We start from the raw sequence: 21,806 nt of genomic DNA, 5'->3' as shown, positions 1-21,806 counted from the left end.
TCCAATTATCAGTTAATTTACTTTCAAATAGCTTTGTGACAGAGCACTCGTTATAATATCATCTTAATACACACACACACACACACCCTCCAACTCTCACTTCTTCAACTGACTCTCTCTCTCTGTATCTTCCTTCCTATATCTGGCCTCTCTTTTTCAACACACTCTTCCATTCTCTCTATCACTTCCCATTCAACTCCCTCTCTATCGCTCTCCTTTTGTATATTTCTTCTTCTCCTTCTCTATTCATGTATTTTCTCCAACTCAATATCTCTCTTTCACTTTCCGTATTGCTTTCTCTATTTTTTTCAACTCAATCTCGCTATAAATCGTCCCATGTCTCACCCTCTTTTTTCTTCCCTCTTCATCTTCACTCCTTCCTGGAGACCCTACCTGAAAACTACTACAGTTTACTGTAGAATACTACAGTACTTACTATATCATTCTATAGTAAACTGTAGTATACTGTAGAATACTACAGTAAACACTACAGTATTATCCGCAAAAAAAACACTGTAGTAAATGCTACAGAAATGTCTGCAAAAACACTTAACTACAGTAAATGCTACAGTATCCGATGTGCATATACCTTGCCCATTCCCCTCCCCCATATCGCAATTTGTGCCACCCAGGAGTGAGAAACCTACATGCCAGGTATACACCTCAGTTATATAGTTCTGAGATTCTGCTCTTTTCTATCTGTTCAGGTTATGTACAATCTACTGGAGAAAACTACATTTCTCCAGTAGGTTTCCTGAAGGAGAAAGACTGCACTTCTATGTCAAATATAATAAAATACTATAGGAAATACTACAGTAATGTCCACAAAAACACTACATTAATTACTATAGTATATACTGGTTATTTTACAACAGTATTTACACTATAGTTAACTGTAAATACTACAGTATACTACTGTAAATACTTCAGTATTCACTGAAGTCTACAAAAACACTACATTGAATACTACACTAAAGTCTACAAAAAAACACTACAGTGAAACTCAGTCTGCTTACAGATCATTAAGGAAATCACTTAAGAATGTCCTCATGTCTGTCCCCAGCTCAGTGGCATGGCAAATATAATAATATCCCTGTGAGCCCAGTCAATAAACCATCAGGGAAAAAATGCCCAAACTCATAACCTCTCATTGGCTTTCGCACAAGAACAGCCTATCAACTCGCTTTGCTCTGTGCTGCCTGGCTCTGCAGACATGGGAGACGATTAAAGCTTCACGGTGATGCATAAGTGGAGGTGCATTACTGCATGACAATTTCATATTTTATTTGATACTGTCATCATGGGCCTCAGGCATATGAGAGCCACTCAGCCTACACTCAGCCTCAGGTAGACTGAGGATGGAGGATGGTTACACAGGAGGGGGAGGGTGGGATGAATGTCAAGTCTTAGCTACATTATCTACACTGATTGCCACCCATTATACCCTCATGCCCACCCTACCGGTATATCATATCGAAATCTAATCCAATTAAACTTGATTTAAAATGCATTCCAACGTCTCAATAGTCTTTACAGTAAAATGTGTGTCTGTTAAGGTATGCCAAATATCTGCTTGTGACTGTGTGTGCATAACTCATCCATTTGGTTGCTCTCTGACAGACCATTGCTGACCTGGTGACAGAGAAGGATCTGTCAGAGGGAAGACTGTACCCTCCCCTGAACACCATCAGAGATGTCTCTCTCAAGCTGGCCGTGAAGGTGAGAGCACACACACATCTGCATGCACACACACACACAAACATGTCCTTAGGTCTTCAGGCTTCCATACCCTCAATTGGTCTTCACACTTACACGGAGTATACCAAACATTAGGAACACCTTCCTAATATCGAGTTGTCTTGCCCATTCACCCTCTGAATGGCACACATACAAAATCCTTCTTTAACCTGCCTCATCCCCTTCATATACACTGATTTGAAGTGGAGTTAACAAGTTCGGGGATCATAGCCTTGCCCAGGATTCACCTGGTCAGTCTATGTCATGGAAAGAGCAGGTTTTCTTAATGTTTTGTATACTACTCAGTCTATACAGTGTACACCTATGAACTATCGTGTGTGTGTGTGTGTGTGTGTGTGTCTTACAGATCGTGGAGTTTGCCTATGAGCACAAGTTGGCGACGCTGTACCCGGAGCCTGAGGATAAGGAGGCTTTTGTGCGCTCCCTGATTTACAGCCCTGACTATGACGAGTTTGCTGTGGACTCTTACCGCTGGCCAGAGGACGCAATGACCATCCAGTCATGCAAACTGTGATGTGGTGGAGAGACTGAGGGCGAGGGACATGGGGCACAAAGGAGAAGTGATCCAGGATGGGAGTGAAGGAGACTACAAAAGTGCAATATCATCAAGACAATGGTGATTGTGATTTTAATGTGAAAGAGAAAATATCTTAATGAATGTGATAGATACGAGCCGAAATAGACATGATCAAATAAAATGGTTTAAATGATTGTTTACTTCATATCTGCTGTCATTGTGTTTGTTTGTGTGTCTACAGTACTTTTAGGGGTTTCTTGAGTAAGGTTTGGGCATTACCATTGTTTGCTCCCATGACCCTGTCATACTAAGAGGGAAAAACCAATTTTCAAAGCTAACAGAAAATGTGTGTATAAACATATAACTAGGAGAAAGACTGTTGGCTGTGATGCACAGGGTGAGAGGAGAGTGGGTCTTTGATGTCACATGTTAGATGTCTCCACTCAGCCATCCCAAAGTAGCATGACTAACTCTTTTCCCATGGATATACTGGTAAGAGTCGGTCATCCATACAGAAAGGCCGGGGTTATAGAGAAGCGTGTTGCTCTGTCAACAATGTGCCTATTAAAGGCAATATTCACAATGTTCGTGGGCACCACATTCACTGTCAACTCGGCGGATGTTGGCTTAAGAGTAAATTAGAGTAAAACCGTGAAATGCTTTCTTACGATTCCTTGCCAACAATACAGAGTTTAAAAATAATAAAATAATACAAATAAAATAGTAACATAAGACAAATAAAATAAAATACACAAGAATGAAGCTATGTACAGGGAGTAGCAGTACCAGATCAATGTGCAGAGATATTTGAGGGAGATACTTTTGTATATGTCATGTATGTACACCCCTTCAAATTGATTGATTCAGCTATTTCATCCACACCTGTTGCTGACAGGTGTATAAAATTGAGCACACAGCCATGCAATCTCCATAGACAAACATTGGCAGTACAATGGCCTTACGGAAGAACTGTGACATTCAACATCGGACCATCGTAGGATGACACCATTCCAACAAGTCTGTTAATCAAATTTCTGCCCTGCTAGAGCTGCCCCAGTGAACTGTAAGTTCTGTTATTGTGAAATGGAAACGTCTAGGAGCAACAATGGCTCAGGCACGAAGTGGTAAGCCACACAAGCTCACGTAGCGCGTAAAAATCCTCTGTCCTTGGTTGCAACACTCACTACCTAGTTCCAAATTGCCTCTGGAAGAAATGTCAGCACAATAACTGTTCGTCGGGAGCTTCATGAATTGTGTTTCCAAGACTGAGCAGCCACACACAAGATCGCCATGAGCAATGCCAAATGTCTGCTGGAGGGGTATAAAGCTCGCCGCCATTGGACTCTGGAGCAGTGAACATGCGTTCTCTGGAGTGCTGAATCACTCTTCACCATCTGGAATTGGCGGATGCCAGGAGAATGCTACCTGCCCCAATGCATAGTGCAAAGTTTGGTGGAGGAGTAATAATGGTCTGGGACTGTTTTTCATGGTTTAGGCTAAGCCCCTTAGTTCCAGTGAAGGGAAATCTTAACTCTACACCATGCAGTGACATTCTAGACAATTTTGTGCTTCCAACTTTGTGGCAACAGTTTGGGGAAGGCCCTTTCCTGTTTTCACATGACAATACCCACGTGCACAAAGCGAGGTCCATACAGAAATAGTTTGTCGATCTGTGTGGAAGAACTTGACTGGTCTGCACATGGCCTTGACCTTAACCCCGTCGAACACCTTTAGGATGAATTGGAACACCAACTGCGAAACCAGGCCTAATCGCCCAAGTCGGTGCCCGACCTCACTAATGTTCTTGTGGCTGAATAGAAGCAAGTCCCCGCAGTAATGTTCCAACATCTAGTGGAAAGCCTTCCCAGAAGAGTGGAGTATCAGCAGCAAATGATGTGTGTTGTGTCGGTACGCATGTGTGTGTTATGTGGTTGTGTGTGCATATGTAGTGAGTGTGTATTAATGTGTGTATATATTGTCTAGTGAGTGTGCACAAGGTTAGTGCAAGATAACCATTAATTGGCTATCTGAACTATTTAGCAGTATTATGGCTATTTAGCAGTGTTATGGCTTGGGGGTAGAAGCTGTCTCGGAGCCTATTGATACGAGAGCTGACACCGCCTGATATAGAGTTCCTGGATGGCAGGGAGCTCAACCCCAGTGATATACTGGGCTGTCTGCACCACCCTCTGTAGCTCTTTGTGATCGAAGATGGTGCATTTGCCATAACAAGAGGTGATGCAGTCAGTCAAGATTCCTTCAATGGTGCAACTATATAACATTTTGAGGATCCAAGGGCCTATGCCAAATCTTTTTCGCCTCCTGAGAGGGATGAGGTGTTGCCGTGCCCTCTTCACGACAGTGCGGGTGTGTGTGGACTACAGCCCTGTGGGTGGGGTCTCTCTCCTCTCTCTCCTATAGTCCACGATCACGTCCTTAGTTTTACTGGCGTTCAGCGAGAGGTTGAGGGAGAGGTTGATGTCCTGGCACCACACTGCTAAGCTTCTGACTTCCTCCCTGTAGTCTCATTGCTGTGATCAACTGTTGTGTCATAAGAAAACTTGATGGTGTTGGAGTCGTGCATTCCCAGGCAGTCGTGCGTGGGTGAACAGCGAGTACAGAAGGGGACTAAGTACACACCCCTGAGGGACCCCCGTGTTCAGGATCAGCGTGGCGAAGGTGTTGTTTCCTACCCTCACCACCTGGGGCCGGCCCATCAGGAAGTCCAGGATCCAGTTGCAGAGGGAGGTGTTCAATCTCGGGCTCCCTAGCTTTGAGGGGGACTATGGAGGGGGACTATGGTGTTGAACGCTGAGCTGTAGTCTATGTACAGCATTCTTACATAGTGATTTATGACAATACATTGCATATATACGGTATTTCTTTGAGGGCCTAGTTATACCCTCACACAGGGGTGTTAGGAATATCCTGGCCACATCAGGATCCTGGCCACCTGCAAGTCACATTATGCTGGATTGCAAAGTGATGTGTAATTCCTATTGGAATCCAGCTAGAGTTGGGATATCCAACAAGAAGAATTGTTAATCACCCACAACCTGCATTCAGAATGACTGCCAGGGTAGTGAAGATTGAAAACTGGAACAACCAATTGCTAACAGATTAGATTAGTTTAGAAAATGATATGTTAGATTTCTTTGGTTGATACATGTTATGCTACACAATCAATGCAAAAACAACTGATATAACAGTAAAACAAACAATGTTGAAAATCTCACTGCAATAGAACATGCTGGGAAATATATGGTTCTTTGTAGAACCATTTTTGCCTTCCAAAGAATCAAATAACCCTTTCTTCAAAAAACGGTTATTCTGATCAAAACAGTTCTTGGTAGAACCTTATCCCTTCGCAAAGAACCCCTTTGGAACCCTTTTGTTCTGAGTATTTTGTCCTTTTGCATGTATGATGTCTCATTGGAGGTTGTAGCAGGTTTTCTTGTATGCATCTATGTCCAGTTCCTTGTCAGTGGTATCTCTAGAATTTATCCTAGGTGGATATTGCCTGTAATCCATAGTTTTTGGTTTGGATATGTTCATATAGTCACTGTGGGGACGAAATCGTTTATGCACTTATTGATGAAGCCTGTGACTGATGTGGTAAACTCCTCAATGGTATCGGATGTATCTCGGAACATAGCAAAACAGTCTTGTAGCCTCACATCTGCTTCATCCGATCACTTCCGTATTGAGCGTATCACTGGTACTTCCTGTTTGAGCCTTTGTTTGTAAACAGGAAGCATGAGAATGGAGTCGTGGTCAGATTTGCAGAAGGGGGGCATTGTATGCGTTTCTGTGGGTAGAATAAAAGTGGTCTAGAGTTTTAACGCCCCTAGTATTGGTAAAAGTGAGGTAGGACGGTTTTATGCCTCCCACCAGAAACACTGCCTCTGGGTGAGCTGTTTCTTGTTTGTTTATGGCCCCATACAGTTTGTTGAATGTCAGAATTGATGTAGACAGGCATGATAATTATGGTTGAGAACTCTCTTGGTATATAATTCATTAAAATCACAATTGAACCAACACCCATCAATTTGTGTGACTACTTGGACCTACCATTTGGTTTTGAAGTATTGACACCAAACCATATGTTTTGAATGAAGAGTATTATAATAGACATGAAAGCGCTCATCATTTCAAATAGGCCACATGTCATATTAAACAGCATATAAATACTCTAAATAGGTCAGGAGCCAGACACAGAGCCTGAGAATGATTTATTTATTTCAAGGCTATAGCCTATAAAGAAATGTATTGTGAAACATTTGCAATTGTGACACACCAGGCTGGTAGGAAGTCAGGGATATTAAGCACTCAGCATTTAAACAACATATTTTTGTATTAAATCATCAAAGTCTATAAATTGTGCATATAAGCTGTGACTTAGAATTAAATACAAATTAAATGAACAATGCATCATTGCCTTTGAATTAATTTTTAGAAACACCAAGTCTTTGGCTTCAGTCTCATGTGATAGTGCCTGAAGAGCAAGCAGGCCAGCAGCGGGGGAATATCCTCTAGGTGCTTGCAGAGCCACTGGAGATGCTAAATACCCTTTTGGCCACTCTTGCCAGGCTGGGCAGGGATGCAAAGTTTTTTATTTTAGGTACTGTAGGGAAAATAACCCACCAGGCCTCCCGAGTGGGGCAGCGGTCTAAGGCACTGTATCGCAGTGCTAGCTGTGTCACTAAAGATCCTGTTTCGATTCCAGGCTGTGGCCGGCCTCGACCAGGAGACCAATGAGACCGTGCACAATTGGCCCAGCTTCATCCAGGTTAGGAGAGGGTTTGGCCAGCTGGGATGTCCTTGTCCCATCGCGCTCTAGTGACTCCTCTGGCGGGCCGGGCGCATGCAAGCTGACTCGGTCGCCAGTGTGTACTGTGTTTCCTCCAACACTTTGATGCGACTGGCTTCTGTGTTAAGAGAACAGTGTGTCAAAAAAACAGTGAGCCTTGGCGGGTTCGTGTTTCAGAGGTTGAACGGCTCTCGACCTTCACCTCTCCTGAGTCCGTATGGGAGATGCAGCGATAGGACAAGACTGTAACTACCAAATGGATAACATGAAAAAGGGATAAAAAAAATATAATAATGGAAAGCTATTTGAAAAATGGAATATGCCAGGTCTATTGGGCCAAAATCAAATCAAAGACTATTGTATAGATAATAGAACAAAAATGAAGGAAACTTTTAAGAGATCAGATTTTTTGTTTATAAATACTTTGCTACAATGACACACTTAATTAGCTAACGACCTCATTCCTTTCTTTTAACATGTGCACGTAGTAAGTACACCATCATGCTTTCGGGATTTGTGTCTTTTCAGATTCCACAATGATTCTTTGGTTGTAGACATTACATCACAGCACTCCCTCTCCTGCTCTTGGTCCTCATCTTTGTAAGTCACCATGATTTGTGTTTTTTGATCAGTTTAATAACATGCTTAGGGAATGTGATTTTGGGAAAGAGGTCAGAGGATGGCCCCATAAATTGGGAGATTTTAATATTAATTATGATGGCAAGTCTTGTAGGAAAACCCTCAATTGGATCACTAATACCTAGACACAGCTAGTTAAAAGGCCAACCAGGGTGACTTGTTGCTCTAAAACACAGATTGATTTGGTGTTCAGTAATAAACCAGAGAGAGTGACTAAATCATTCAATATGGGTACTGGGCTATCTGATCATAATCTGATACTTATAGCCAGAAAGCTGTCTAAGAGAAGGTTTAACCACTCTACTGTTAGAAAGCCGGATCAACTAAGAATACCTAAGAGTGAATTAAACTATTTTGAAAACGCAATTAAGGGAATTAACTGGAATGATTTCTTGTCCTATACAGACGTGGAAGCTGATAGTCAGGTTTTTCTATCCACAATCCAGACTACAATAAATGGTTTCCTAAAGAAAATCAAATCCAAACCTGGCCAAAAGAGCATTCTTCCTTGGCTAAATGGAGAAATCTGAAAATTTATGAAAGGAGATTATGCTTTAAAAATAGCCCTAAGATCCAAATTAGAGCATGACAGACGTAGGTTTACCATGTTGAGAAATAAGGTGATGAAAGAAATCATACAGGCCAAGGTAAACTCTTTTATTAACATAATTGGTGAAGCAAAGTGAAATTCTAAATTGATCTGGGAGAATCTAAAAAAGTTAACAGGAAAAGACCATAGTAGCACAACAAAAAGACTAGAAATCATGGTGAATAACAATCTAACACAGGATGCAGTCGAAATAGCAATAGCCTTCAATTCCTACTTTATTGACTCTGTCAGGGTACTGACACAGAACCCCTCCACTGGTTTCTTTGGCTCAGTGCTAGTAAATGACACTCAACCTGTTTTCATCATAAGGGAGGTTTCTGAGTCAAAGGTGAACAAGGTGATTAGCTCACTAAAGAACTCTAAAGCCAAAGATGTGTTAGGACTGGACTCTACCTTTCTTAAAAACTACAGTCACTCATTGGCCCCATTACTAAGGTCAGCAACACATCTATTGGTCTCTGGGTTTTTCCAAAGGTATGGAAGTCGGCCATAATAACGGCCATCTTTAAATCGGGCGACCCTGCTGATGTGAGTAAATACAGGCCCATTAGTATACTACCTGTGGTGTCAAGGGTTGTTGAAAAGTGTGAAGCAGAACAACTGATTGCCCACCTCAACAACAGCCCCTTCACATTACACTCCATGCAGTTTGGCTTCAGAGCGAAACACTCCACAGAAACGGCAAACTGCTTTCTTCTGGAAAATGTGAAGTCCAAGATGGACAAAGGGGGCGTTGTTGGGGCTGTGTTTCTGGACTTCCTCCCTGTAGGCTGTCTCATTGCTGTCGGTGATCAACTGTTGTGTCATAAGAAAACTTGATGGTGTTGGAGTCGTGCATTCAGAATGACTGCCAGGGTAGTGAAGATTGAAAACTGGAACAACCAATTGCTAACAGATTAGTTTAGAAAATGTTATGTTAGATTTCTTTGGTTGATACATGTTATGCTACACAATCAATGCAAAAACAACTGATATAACAGTAAAACAAACAATGTTGAAAATCTCACTGCAATAGAACATGCTGGGAAATATATGGTTCTTTGTAGAACCATTTTTGCCTTCCAAAGAATCAAAGAACCCTTTCTTCCAAAAACGGTTATTCTGATCAAAACAGTTCTTGGTAGAACCTTATCCCTTCGCAAAGAACCCCTTTGGAACCCTTTTTTTCTGAGTATTTTGTCCTTTTGCATGTTTGATGTCTCATTGGAGGTCGTAGCATGTTTTCTTGTATGCATCTATGTCCAGTTCCTTGTCAGTGGTATCTCTAGAATTTATCCTAGGTGGATATTGCCTGTAATCCATAGTTTTTGGTTTGGATATGTTCATATAGTCACTGTGGGGACGAAATCGTTTATGCACTTATTGATGAAGCCTGTGACTGATGTGGTAAACTCCTCAATGGTATCGGATGTATCTCTGGCGGGCCGCTGTGTTTCTGGACCTAAGGAAAGGCTTTTGATACTGTTAACCATGAGATTCTCATCACAAAATTGTCCAAGTTCAACTTTTCCCTCGATGCCTTGAGATGGATGAAATCTTACCTTGAAGGCAGAACTCAGTGTGTCAGAGTGAGCAATGAGCTGTCGCCCACTCTTAGCTATGATGTGGGCGTGCCCCAAGGGTCAATACTGGGGCCCCTCCTGTTCAGCCTGTACATTAATGATCTGCCTTCTGTCTGTACTGGGTCTGAAGTTCAAATGTATGCAGATGATACAGTGATATGTGCATGCAAAGAGCAAACAACAAGCTGCACAAGAACTCACTACTGTAATGGTCCAGGTTACAAAGTGGATCAGTGACTCGTGTTTGCATCTCAATGTGAAAAAAACTGTTTGCATGTTCTTCACAAAGAGGGCAACAGATGCTACTGAGCCAGATGTCTGTGTCAGGGGAGAAGCTCCAGGTGGTATCTGATTTTAAGTACCTTGGCATCATACTTGATTCCAACCTCAATTTTAAAAAGCATGTGAAAAAGGTAATTCAGATTGAATTACAGTAATCCAAATGAATTCAGTAATCCAAATTCAACCTAGCTAATTTCCGATTTATACGAAATGGTTTGACTACAGAGGCAGCAAAACTGTACTTCAAATCTATGATACTCTCCCACTTAACATACTGCTTGACTAGTTGGGCCCAAGATTGCTGTACAACATTAAAACGTATTCAGTCGCTCTACAAACAGGCTCTCAAAGTGCTTGATAGGAAGCCCAATAGCCATCATCACTGTTACATCCTCAGAAAGCATGAGCTCCTGAGTTGGGAAAATCTTGTGCAATACACCGACGCATGTCTTGTATTCAAGATCCTAAATGGCCTGGCTCCCCCTCCACTCAGTATTTTTGTTAAACAGAAAACACAAACATATGGCAGCAGATCCACAAGGTCTGCCACGAGAGGTGACTGTATAGTTCCCTTAAGGAAAAGCACCTTTAGTAAATCCGCTTCCTCTGTGAGAGCTTCCCATGTCTGGAATGCACTGCCATCAGACATACATAACTGCACCACATATCACACTTCCACAAAATGCATGAAGACATGTCTAAAGGTCAATCAGATTTGTGAACATAATCCCTAGCTGTGTATTGCCGCTTTCCATGTTGTCTGTTGCTTGTGAGGTGTGGAAACACTTTGTTGCTTTTATGAATTTTGTCTTGCTGCTTTTTGTTCTATTTTGTTCTGTCTGTATGCTATGTCTTGCTTGTCCTATGTTGCTCTGCGTGTGCTCACTGCTCAATGATTGTCTATATTGTAATTGTTTTTAATAACCTGCCCAGGGACTGAGGTTGTAAATTAGCCGGCTGGCTAAAACCGGCACTTTTACTGAAACGTTGATTAGTGTGCACCGTCCCTGTAAAAATCAACTCAATAAAATTCAATTAGCTGAAATAAAAAAATCCCAGACATTTTTCATACGCACAAATAGCATATTTCTCAAAAAGGTTGTGCACACATTTGTTATCATCCCTGTTAGTGAGCATTTCTCCATTGCCCAGATAATCCATTCACCTGACAGGTGTGGCATATCAAGAAGCTGATTAAACAAACAGCATGATCATTGCACAGATGCACCTTGAGCTGGGGACAATAAAAGGTCACTTTAAAATGTGCGGTCATGAGGCGTATTTCTGTCTGTAATAAGCCATTGTGGGGAGAAAAACTCATTCTGATTGATTTCAATTGACTGATTTCCTTATATGAACTGTAACTCAGTAAAATCTTTGAAATTGTTGCATATTGCATTTCTATTTATGTTCAGTATATTTGCAATAATAAAGCTCACCCCCCCCCAAAAAAGGAAATACCTTACCATGAAATGCTTACTTACAAGCCCTTAACCAACAATGCAGTTCAAGAAAGAGTTAAGAAAACATTTACTAAATAAGCTAAAGTAAAAAATGACATAAAAAGTATCACAATAAAATAACAATAACGAGGCTATATATACGGTGGGTACCGGCACCAAGTCAATGTGCGGGAGGTACAGGTTAGTTGAGGCAATTTGTACATGTAGGTAGATGTAAAGTGACTATGCATAGAGGGTGTCAATGAAAATAATCTGGGTAGCCATTTGATGAATTGTTCAGCTGTCTTATGGCTTGGTGGTAGAAGCTGTTAAGAAGCCCTTTGGACCTAGACTTGGCGCTCCGGTACTGCTTGCCGTGTGGTAGCAGAGAGAACAGTCTATAACTTGGGTGAGGTGACTGGAGTCTTTGACAATTTTTGGGGCAATCATCTGACACGTACGCACTACCCTCTGTAGCACCTTACATTGCAACCGGTCAGGATGCTCTCGATGGTGCAGCTGTAGAACTTTTTGAGAATCATATGAAAAGTATTATGAGCATTGCATTGTGAAAGGTATTTCTAGATGAAACACTGATGAGGTTTGTTGAAAAAGTTACTGTGTGACTTTGATTGTTGTTCTTAGTCAATTGAAAATGTTCTTAAAGTTAAAAAAAGGAAAAACAACTTTTGATGACCTGTTTAGATTTTTATACTTAGAGCTTTACCACATAGTACCAAAGCAATAAAAAAAATGAAATAGTCATGTCTATTCTATTATCTATACTTATATGATTTCTATAGGTTTCCTATGGAAGATTGAAAGTATAATTTAAAACAAGAGATATTCCCATTCAAGTTAACTTTCTCTGATGAGCAGACTTCCAACCATCTTTGTGGTACCATTTGAAAGTACAATTTTTTTTTTTGCAGTGGTGGGTATTCATGGAGCCAAAGGAAGTCAGGCTTCCCCAAAACATTGACCAAGAAAAAAAACATTAAAGTATCTTTAATCTCTCTGTGTTTCATAATTTTCCTTCAATTCGCAAGAGGCTGAATGTATCTCACCGGAGAAAGCATCCGAGCCAGCGAAACATCGTCCCTCTGTATGTATGTGTACCCCATATATCTGACGCTGTCTGGTCAAAAAGAATATGACATTGTTGCCCCCTGTAGCATTGAATGCAAGGGAAGCCAGAGAGCATTTGGCCTCCCTTGATAAAAAAAGTATAAAATAATAGCCAATCAGCGTTGAGCTAAACTGAGTGAGCTCAACAGTTAATGGTCCTTGGGGCATCAAAAAAAAGTGTCAAGGGAAGCCATTGGCTTCACACCAATCACATCACATCGAGAGCTAAATGTAATTGGCAGAAAAAATGCACATCTCGTTGTGTTGTTGTCCTCGGGTGGCTAGCTATCTAATCTTGTCCCTTTCCTAAATTAGCCATTGATGGAGATAGGGATTTTACTTAATTCTCCGTACTGGCCAATGATTATAACGGTGATTCTGATCCAACCTTTAAATTCATACAAGGCCTGAGAGGATGGAAGATCAATATGTAGCTAGTTGTAATAGGCTGATGTTAACTATCTGGCTCATTGTTGCCCATGAAAGGAACCCATGACAAAAACTATAAGCGTACTGCATGACAGAGTCATAGACCGTTTATCAACATGAAAGAGAGGAGGATGACATTGGCGTAGGGCGAGTCAGCATTTTTTCTACTTGAATGCACGCACGCACCCACCCAGGGTATTTTTTTATTATTTTTTTAAAATGAGAAAATAGTTTGACAACCTTGTTTGAAGCTTTTAAATGATATCAATCTCAACTGTTAATCTTTTCCAGAGATGAAGACATGGATATCTCATGGTATGGTGGGGTATGCAAAATAGGGTATCTTGAGCACCTTTATCTCTTGAATGTTTTTGCATTCAGGTCCAAAAAGTCCCTTTCTGAGCGCTTCAACAATGGGCAAATATGTACGGAAGGTTTTGTTCCAATCAAAAGGGATGCTGTCAAAATGTGATTGCATTCAAATGGATTTACCCATCAGCCAGGCTAACACTCCACTGTAGTGCATTTAGTACAGTACTGTTCCTAACATTTCCTTTCACAGGGGTTGCGGTACAAACGTTTTGTATGTTAACATTGTGCATTCACCACACACTCTACATTCCATGATGTCTGTGATTGCATTTCTATTTATACTTCCATAGAAAACTGAAGTACGTAATCAATAATGTCCTTTCAAATTGCTGTAACACTGTCTATACTTTATTTACCATTCAATCCATGGCCATTTCTGGATGTTCTACTCTGGTTTTGTTAAATTCACTCTTATACAAATTACATACAAAATACCAGTCCCACTAAAAACATGCAAGATTTTTCAAAGGATGTTGCATAATTTGGAGGGATAATCCATTTCCCTCAATTTCTTAAAAGTGATATCTGGCTCAGATTAGGAACAACTAACAGATTAGCTGATTTGTGGAAATTGAATAATTCATGGGTTTCCTTTACCCTGAATGCCCTCTTTCTAGTGATATGCAGATGGTGTCATGATCTCAGTTGTATAATTGAAGAGCGTAGCAGCCTCCATGTCAGTGTCCAGTTGGATGCTTCTACGCCTGCATTGCTTGCTGTTTGGGGTTTTAGGCTGGGTATCTGTACAGCACTTTGAGATATCAGCCGATATTAGAGGGGCTTTATAAGTCAATTGGATTTGATGCGGAACCCACTGACAATCTTCTCTAGCTAACTGTTCTGCTCATGATCCAAGTTACCTTTCCATTCGTTCCAAGCCAGCGTAAGATGAAAACTCAATCGTCTCACCCGCAATCTCTACACACTCTCACTTTACAGGCTCATATGCACTGTATTACAAACAGTAACATAGTGACCTTACCTGACTTTGTATAGATGGGTTAGCTGACAATGTCACTAAAAAACAATGTGCATGCTTCAATGGGGCAGAAGTCCGTAAATTGTTGTGATTCTGGATGGCCAAATGGCTAGTAACAATGACAAGAAACTGCCATGCGGGAAATCATAAGTGTCTCGTTTCAGCTACTATAGTTTCATCTTGTTCTTGACACTGTCTTGTTTTGAGGTGTTTGATTGATTTAATGTCAATCCTAATATGGCTCAAATTCGCTAGCTAGCTAACCAACAACTTTAACAATGCATTTGAGAGACAAACAAGTGCTCATTGTGCAAATGTATTATGTTTTTTTTTGCAAACATTGGAGACAAAATATCGTTTACATGTAGTCAACATTCCAAAACCAACCTTGTCGGTTTTGTTGCTAAACAACCAACCCTTCTATAGATTGTTCTGTTGTCAGTCTATATCTGCAAGGATATAAATTAGGTTATTTAATGGGGATGTATGTTTGTGGCATATAGTCGGTTTAATTGGTCAGTTCCTCACACTGATCTATCAATTGTCTCATAGGTACCTGGCGGTGGTGCACCCGTTCCGTCTGATGACCTCCGAACCCTCTCTAAGACCATCTGGATCAACCTGTTTGTGTGGGTGGTGTCATTTGTCATGGTCCTTCCCACCTGGGTCCACTCCAAAGTAATTCTCTTCCCTGACGGACTGGAGAGCTGCTCCATGAACCTGGTCACACCCGAAGAGGTGCTCTGGTAAGGTCACAGCCCTGACATAACATCAAATCAACATTGAATTTAGGTGGATATTGAATTGACTTGAATAACATGATTTCAACATTAAATCATGTTGTTGGTTTGCTCTTGAAATAAATGTTCAATGCTGAAAGAAATATGAAATCTGATGTTAATAGAACTTGGAGTTAATGTATATATGTCTGGTTGTCACGAACCTCGCTGAAGAGGGTGCCTCTTCCTGTTCGGGCGGGGCTCGGCGGTCGTCGTCACCGGCCTATTAGCTGCCATCGATTCCTTTTTCCGTTTGTGTTGGTTATTGGTTAATTGGGTACACCTGTTTTGTATTAGGGTTTGTTTGTAGGGTATTTAAGGGCACTAGGCCCGCTGGGTATTTGTGCGGGCTTGTTAATTGTTACTCTATGTTTGATGGTGTGATTTTGTTTTCATATCTTTATTCTCCGGTCTATTTTGTCCTGTTGTTTTGGACTGGCAACTTATATACGCCCTGTGTGTTGGCGTGATCGTTTTGGTTGCACCGGTGAAAGAAATTTGATAAACGACAGAACCCTGCTCTCTGCGCCTGATTCCATCCACCACTCATAGTTATTCGTAACACTGGTGGGGTCAGATGAGTCATGCTGGTCTCTATATCATGATCTACTCCAATGCCATATTCAACCCCACTCCCCCCAACTAGCTTTATAAATAGGAATGCAATCACAGACTATGGGCTACATCAGGTCAGCCATTGAAGTCCAACACTTTCCATAATAATGAGAAGACTAACCATACACATGTTATTGGCTGGGGAAATTACTGGACTCCTGCAGAAACTGTTCATAGAAATCCAAATGTCAATTAAATTGGTAAAGAGGCCTTTTAGGGTATCAGGCAGAAAAACCTGTTCTCGGAAGTAGAGTTGCTTTCGAGCATAGTATTAATCAGTGGTAGAAAAATGAACACCTACTACTTAAGTGCTTCACTACGCAGACCCTTCATTGTAATTACTGTAATCCTGGGGACACTTTTAACAGTGTGAAAATGTGTTTAGCTACAGTTCCTACATTCTATCTAATGATCAAACGTATTCATAGCAGTGGGACATCCCACTGGGCACAGACATCAGTTCAATGTCTAATTTTGATTGACATTTGGTTGAGTCAACTAAAGTGAATTCAACGTGAAATCAATGAAAAATGTAACCATGTCATTGGATTTAGGTTAAAAGTTGGGTGAAAAAAAGGTGAAATGCCCTTACTTTCTGCAAATCCAATTTAGTTTTCCACGTTGATTCAACATATTTTTGGGGTTGAAATTATATGGAAGCAACATTGATTCAAACAGTTTTTGCCTCGTGGGATGGTACTGTAGCTACTGCAAGCTGATACACATGTTTGTTCTCTCTCTCTCCCTCTCTCTCTCTCTAACCCCCCCCAGGTACACCCTCTATCAGACCATCACATCTTTCTTTCTGCCCTTGCCCCTTTATCCTCACCTGTTACATGCTGATCCTGTGCTATACCTGGAGGATGTCCGTGAAGAACAAGAGAGAACCGCAGTGAGTCATACCCGCTGGCAGCTGCCCAGCGGGCACACATGGGCGTGCATAGAGCAGGCCTGAATAACGTCATAGCCTGGGCAGGGCGAGATCATATGGTATCTTTAGTGGCAGAGAGCGTGGTCAAATGGAGTCGTGGTCATCAACCGTGGCAGAGACTCATAGTTACTTATATACACAGAGACATACAGAGGTACTAGATACAGTAAATGTGAGGCACTAGAAATAGAGATGCCCACAAGTATGAAATTACAGGTTTTGGTGGGTGTTCTAAAAAAAAAAAAAAGACATTAAAACAGTTCTATGCTGGAGAAATCTAACGGAACCATGACCTCCACTCAGTAATCTAGTCATTAGCCGTCTATTTCTCTGTGGGTAGAAATTGAGCCTGAAGACAAGGTTATCCACTCAGTAAACCAAAATTATAGAAAAAAATGATAGTGGGTATGACTTATCTGATGCAGGAGGGAACTTCTTGATTCATGCTTCTATGCTGGTCATTATTGTCACTAACCCCTACCCCTGGTTCCTCTCCCCTCCTCAGCTTCAGTGCTAACAACCAGTCCCGGGACCGAGCCATCCGCCTTACCAAGATACTTCTTGTCCTGTGGTGGTTTTCCTGGTGAGCGTAGGGCCCTACCACACGCTCTAGCTGGTCAACTTAACACTGCGGCGGCACCAGCTGGCCTACTACACCTGATACTACCTGTCAGTGTGTCTCAGCTACGCCGCCAGCAGCATTAACCCTTTCATCTACATCCTGCTCAGCGGACACTTCCGTTGCCGACTCACTTACAGCCGACCAGCAGGCCTAGTGTTGAGAGGGAGCCTTGTCGGCCCCAGGTCCGTACACCACATTCCAGCTTCTGACCATCCTGTCCTCAAAGCAGGCAAACATATGGATGCATGCACGCATACAAGCGTATCCCCACACGCGCTCGCATCCACACACACACACATACACACACACCACCACCATTGCAGCCTATCCCCAGCACACTGCCTGGTGCATTACCTATGGCAGGAGAATGATATTTTGGTCAAGGAGTGCTTTAATATACATTGTGGATTGACTTACACCTCAACAGGATCAGAGTGTTATTATTTATTTTCTATTATGGTTTCCAAATGGACTGTACGGTAGAATGCTGTAGTTATTACATTGTAAAGTAATTATGTTCACATGAGTAATTCCTTCTGTTAAAGAAAATACATATATTGTTAATGGATCAGCCTCATGGGTGGTTAGCATAACACACTAGGGGTTATTGCCTGTTAAGATATTTTTGTGTTGCCATCTTGTAAAGATACTGTACTTGTGTTCAGAATATGGTTCAAATTTCTCATGGTGGCAAGGCTCCATCCAGAGGTAGATTGGGATATTGCAAGGATTGATCCACTATCATTTTGGATTCACCTGAATTCGGCTGACATTACTTTCACTGTGTATTTTAATGTATAGCTAAAAAAAAAAGAACACATTTGAAGTGTTTTCCATTAGCACATAGTTTGGCATTTGTTTTCAACCTCAAGTTAGTGTTGCTATATCATTAATTGGTGCATTGATTGTGATGTGTGGGACTTTGAACACACAGAAACATCTGTTCTACTGAACTGTATCTACTGCTAACAGTGCTGAGACTCCTGAGTGAATAAACATTTATTACAGATAGACGGAATGCTAAGAACTAGACTGGAATCATTGGGATCGGTTCAGGGTGTTTTGGTATTGTCTGGTGTTAACTGGGCTGGACTGGGAACTGGCCCCAGGATGTAACGGTGTTACCAGTCAACAGACTGACCACTGGCCACAGACACACAGATGGACAGTACCACCAGGGGCACCTAATCAAACCACTCATCCTTACCCTCACCCAGCCTGTGATCAATAAAAAGCCTATAGCAAACCAGATCAGACAGATAGGCACAGCGTCACACCCCCGGCAAGGCTAAGGGGAGACTAAAGTGCAACCCCTCCTCTCTCTCTCTCTTTCTATATCGTTCTCTCTCTCTATGGTAATCTCTCTGTTTTTACTTAAAAATTGCCTCAGGCATAGAGTACTTTGACATATTGATCAATATGTCTCAATGTCAACATACTCCTGTTGTCACCATGGTTTCCAATTAGTCTCTTATTGGATTGGTTGTGCTCAACATACTAAATTCCATTGTGTTATTGGTCGACCATGGATTCATTTGTATGTTATCAGTACCAGTGTACCTCATTTATTAACATTAACTCTCCGCTCACACCTCCAATAACATCAAATGATTAAATCAACTAATATACCAATGTGATATCATTATATTGTCTTCCTACTCTCTCTCTATACTCTCTTCAATTGTTACTTCAAAATACGTCCTTCCCATACTACTGCCTATTTAAATCCTCCAACTCTTTGTACAACTCAACCCTCTTCTTTCCCCTCCATGCCTCAACCCCATGACCTTTTCTCCATCTCTCCCTATACACCTTGCTCTCTGCACTTAGCCTAGGCACCATGGTGGTCAAATTGAGGGGATCTGTGATTTAAAAGGGTGCTAGTCCACAAAGTGGATGACGACATATAAAAGAGATGACACACTCCAGATAATTATTTCAGTTACGTCTTGATTTATTTTCTACTTTCTTTTGGAAATGACATGTCACCTTGCTGGTTCCAGTCAGTCTGCCAGTCTGGGGGAGACAGACAGACAGCTGTAACCGGACTTTGTTTGACCTTGTTTTGCTCATCATGGCATCATGTGACACCAGGACCTTGTCAGTAGCACTGGCATCCCTGAGGCCTTGCAGCCTAGCGTCTGTCTGTCCCAAGACTGTCTGCCGTAGGGAACCCAGACACCTTCTCCTCTAACCCATCCCACCCTGCTCACCCTGTCCCTGTCTAGTGTCTGTCTACCCCCACCATCCAAAAGGTAGCACAGATAATCATGCATTCATGTAACTATTCATGTATCTGAATAGAATAGAACACACATTGAGAGGCAACAGGGTCAGCCACAGAGCAGCACAACTGAATGTAGAGTTGTAGCTCTTTCACTTGGTTTAGGAAAAAATAGTATTGCAGTTGTCTGGATAATAAAATGTGTTCAGAATGTGTACAAATAAAAACGTATCAAGACAGTCCATAACGTTGTAGGAGTCTGACTTCATTGTTTAAAGCTGTTATTGTTTTCTTGGTAAGACGTTTGAAAAAGTGTAATTACAGTTTGTAAATAGAAAATATGCTGTCTTGTTTTTTATATATATATATATATAATGTATCAATAACATGTGACCTTGATGTTTGTATTTTAGTGAGAGAGAAACCGAAAAATAGAAAGAGAAAGAGAATCCCTATTAAAACTATTTTATTTTAGCATTATTATAAACAGCAGAGGGCACCCTTTTCCAATGTTCCTCAAAACTTCAGTGTTTCCCAACTGTTGGGAGGTCACAACTGGTTTGACTTGTTCTGTCTACTTGCCTCACAAGGCATCACAATGTCAGTAAGTTACATCATATTTTTTTGTGTATACATTTTTTGTACAGTAAACCATACATTTAATCAGAATTGTATTATTTAATTCTTCCCCGCACATCTTTAGGCCTGTAATGCAATTAAATGAAGACACTGACTTGAATCAGTCAAATGACAACATGAAATAGAGCAAATTGAGTTGAAGTGAATTTTAAGGTTCTCTATAGATAAAACACAGTGGTGTCAGTTGTCATTTGTTTTGCAGTCACAGACCACCTCATTGACCACCTACAGCATGGATAGGCAACCCAGATGTTGTTCAAACTATGTACCACACCTGACCAACGTGCATATAGCCAAGTTATTCATTGTGTATTTATTCCTTGTGTTATTTCTCTTTTTCTCTGCATTATTGGGAGGGGCCCGTAAACATTTCACTGTTAGTCTACACCAGTTGTTTACGAAGTATGTGACAAATAACATTTTATTTTGATTGGATCAGTTCATCGATTGCCTAAATTCAACACACCTGGTCTTCCAGGTCAGTTAAATCAAAAACATGAAGTCCCTTCCCCCTGACCTACAGCTGAGTGGTACCGTGACCAGTGACCAGGTAAACAATCTGTTGTTCTGAACAACACTGTTCCTAGGCTGTCATTGAAAATTTGAATTTGTTCTTAACTGACTTGCCAAGGTAAATAACAACAACTATATATATTGATGCCACATATGCCAATGGAGCATTGTCAAGCTCTGACCACTGGCCTAGCCTATGGTCCTGAATGGTGTGATGCCGATGTCAAGACCACTGCCTTACATTGCTACTGTAACCTGAAAATGTTCCAGATGAAGCCGTGGAGATACGGTATAATACGTGTTCCATTCAATTATGTGGCTGAAGTCATGGCCACTAGAGTAGATCGTTATGCATCCTTTGGCAGTTTTTTTTTCTTATGTCAGTCACTCAACAAGCCATCTCAGCTAAGAATGTTTAGTTTGGTAGTTAGTTAAACCAGTTATCTAAATTTGTAGAAATCATAGCCGAATACTTAACGAGCACTCAGGGCACTTGCCCAGGACCCTGACCCCCAGGGGGCCAACATTGATTGTGTTAGTTACTCAGATATCATATTAACAATAGCATAAGTCATGGCAAAATGTGTAGAATTGCAGGAAATGAGCTTTAACACATTTTTAAAGAGCAACTGCCCCTAAAAATTAACGTCTTGTTTAAAATGGCATATGTGGCATCAATATGTGTTTTGATATTATTTACCTTGGCAAGTCAGTTAAAAACAAATTATAATTTTCAATGACAGCCTAGGAACAGTGGGTTAACTGCCTTGTTCAGAACAACAGATGTTTACCTTGTCAGCTCAGAGGTTTTTATCTTGCAACCTTTCGGTTACAGGTCCAACACTCTAACCACTAGGCTACCTGCCACCTCAATATGAGTCAGAAACATTTATTAGTCAGAAACATTTACTGACTACAAAGTGTAAAACAGGATAATTTTGGTCATAAAGTCGAT

General features: G+C 41.2%; 1 protein-coding gene and 1 pseudogene across 1 annotated transcript in view; both read left to right on the top strand.

The window, feature by feature from the left end:
* The window catches only part of LOC112223157 (NADP-dependent malic enzyme), a 127,701-nt gene extending 125,221 nt beyond the window's left edge, over nt 1-2,480 (top strand). The window contains exons 13-14 of the mRNA XM_024386174.2: nt 1,621-1,719; nt 2,105-2,480. Coding sequence (XP_024241942.1) covers nt 1,621-1,719; nt 2,105-2,272 — 267 coding nt within the window. The 3' untranslated portion in view covers nt 2,273-2,480. The remainder of the gene's footprint in view (nt 1-1,620; nt 1,720-2,104) is intronic.
* Nucleotides 2,481-13,478: 10,998 nt separating this feature from the next.
* On the top strand, nt 13,479-18,014 carry LOC112222578 (annotated as a pseudogene).
* Nucleotides 18,015-21,806: the final 3,792 nt, after the last annotated feature.

The sequence above is a fragment of the Oncorhynchus tshawytscha genome, linkage group LG23 (assembly GCF_018296145.1).
Source record: "Oncorhynchus tshawytscha isolate Ot180627B linkage group LG23, Otsh_v2.0, whole genome shotgun sequence".
NCBI classification, from domain to species: Eukaryota; Metazoa; Chordata; class Actinopteri; order Salmoniformes; family Salmonidae; genus Oncorhynchus; species Oncorhynchus tshawytscha.
The sequence above is the reverse complement of the archived record's forward strand: the minus strand, read 5'-3'. Positions and strand labels throughout refer to the sequence as shown.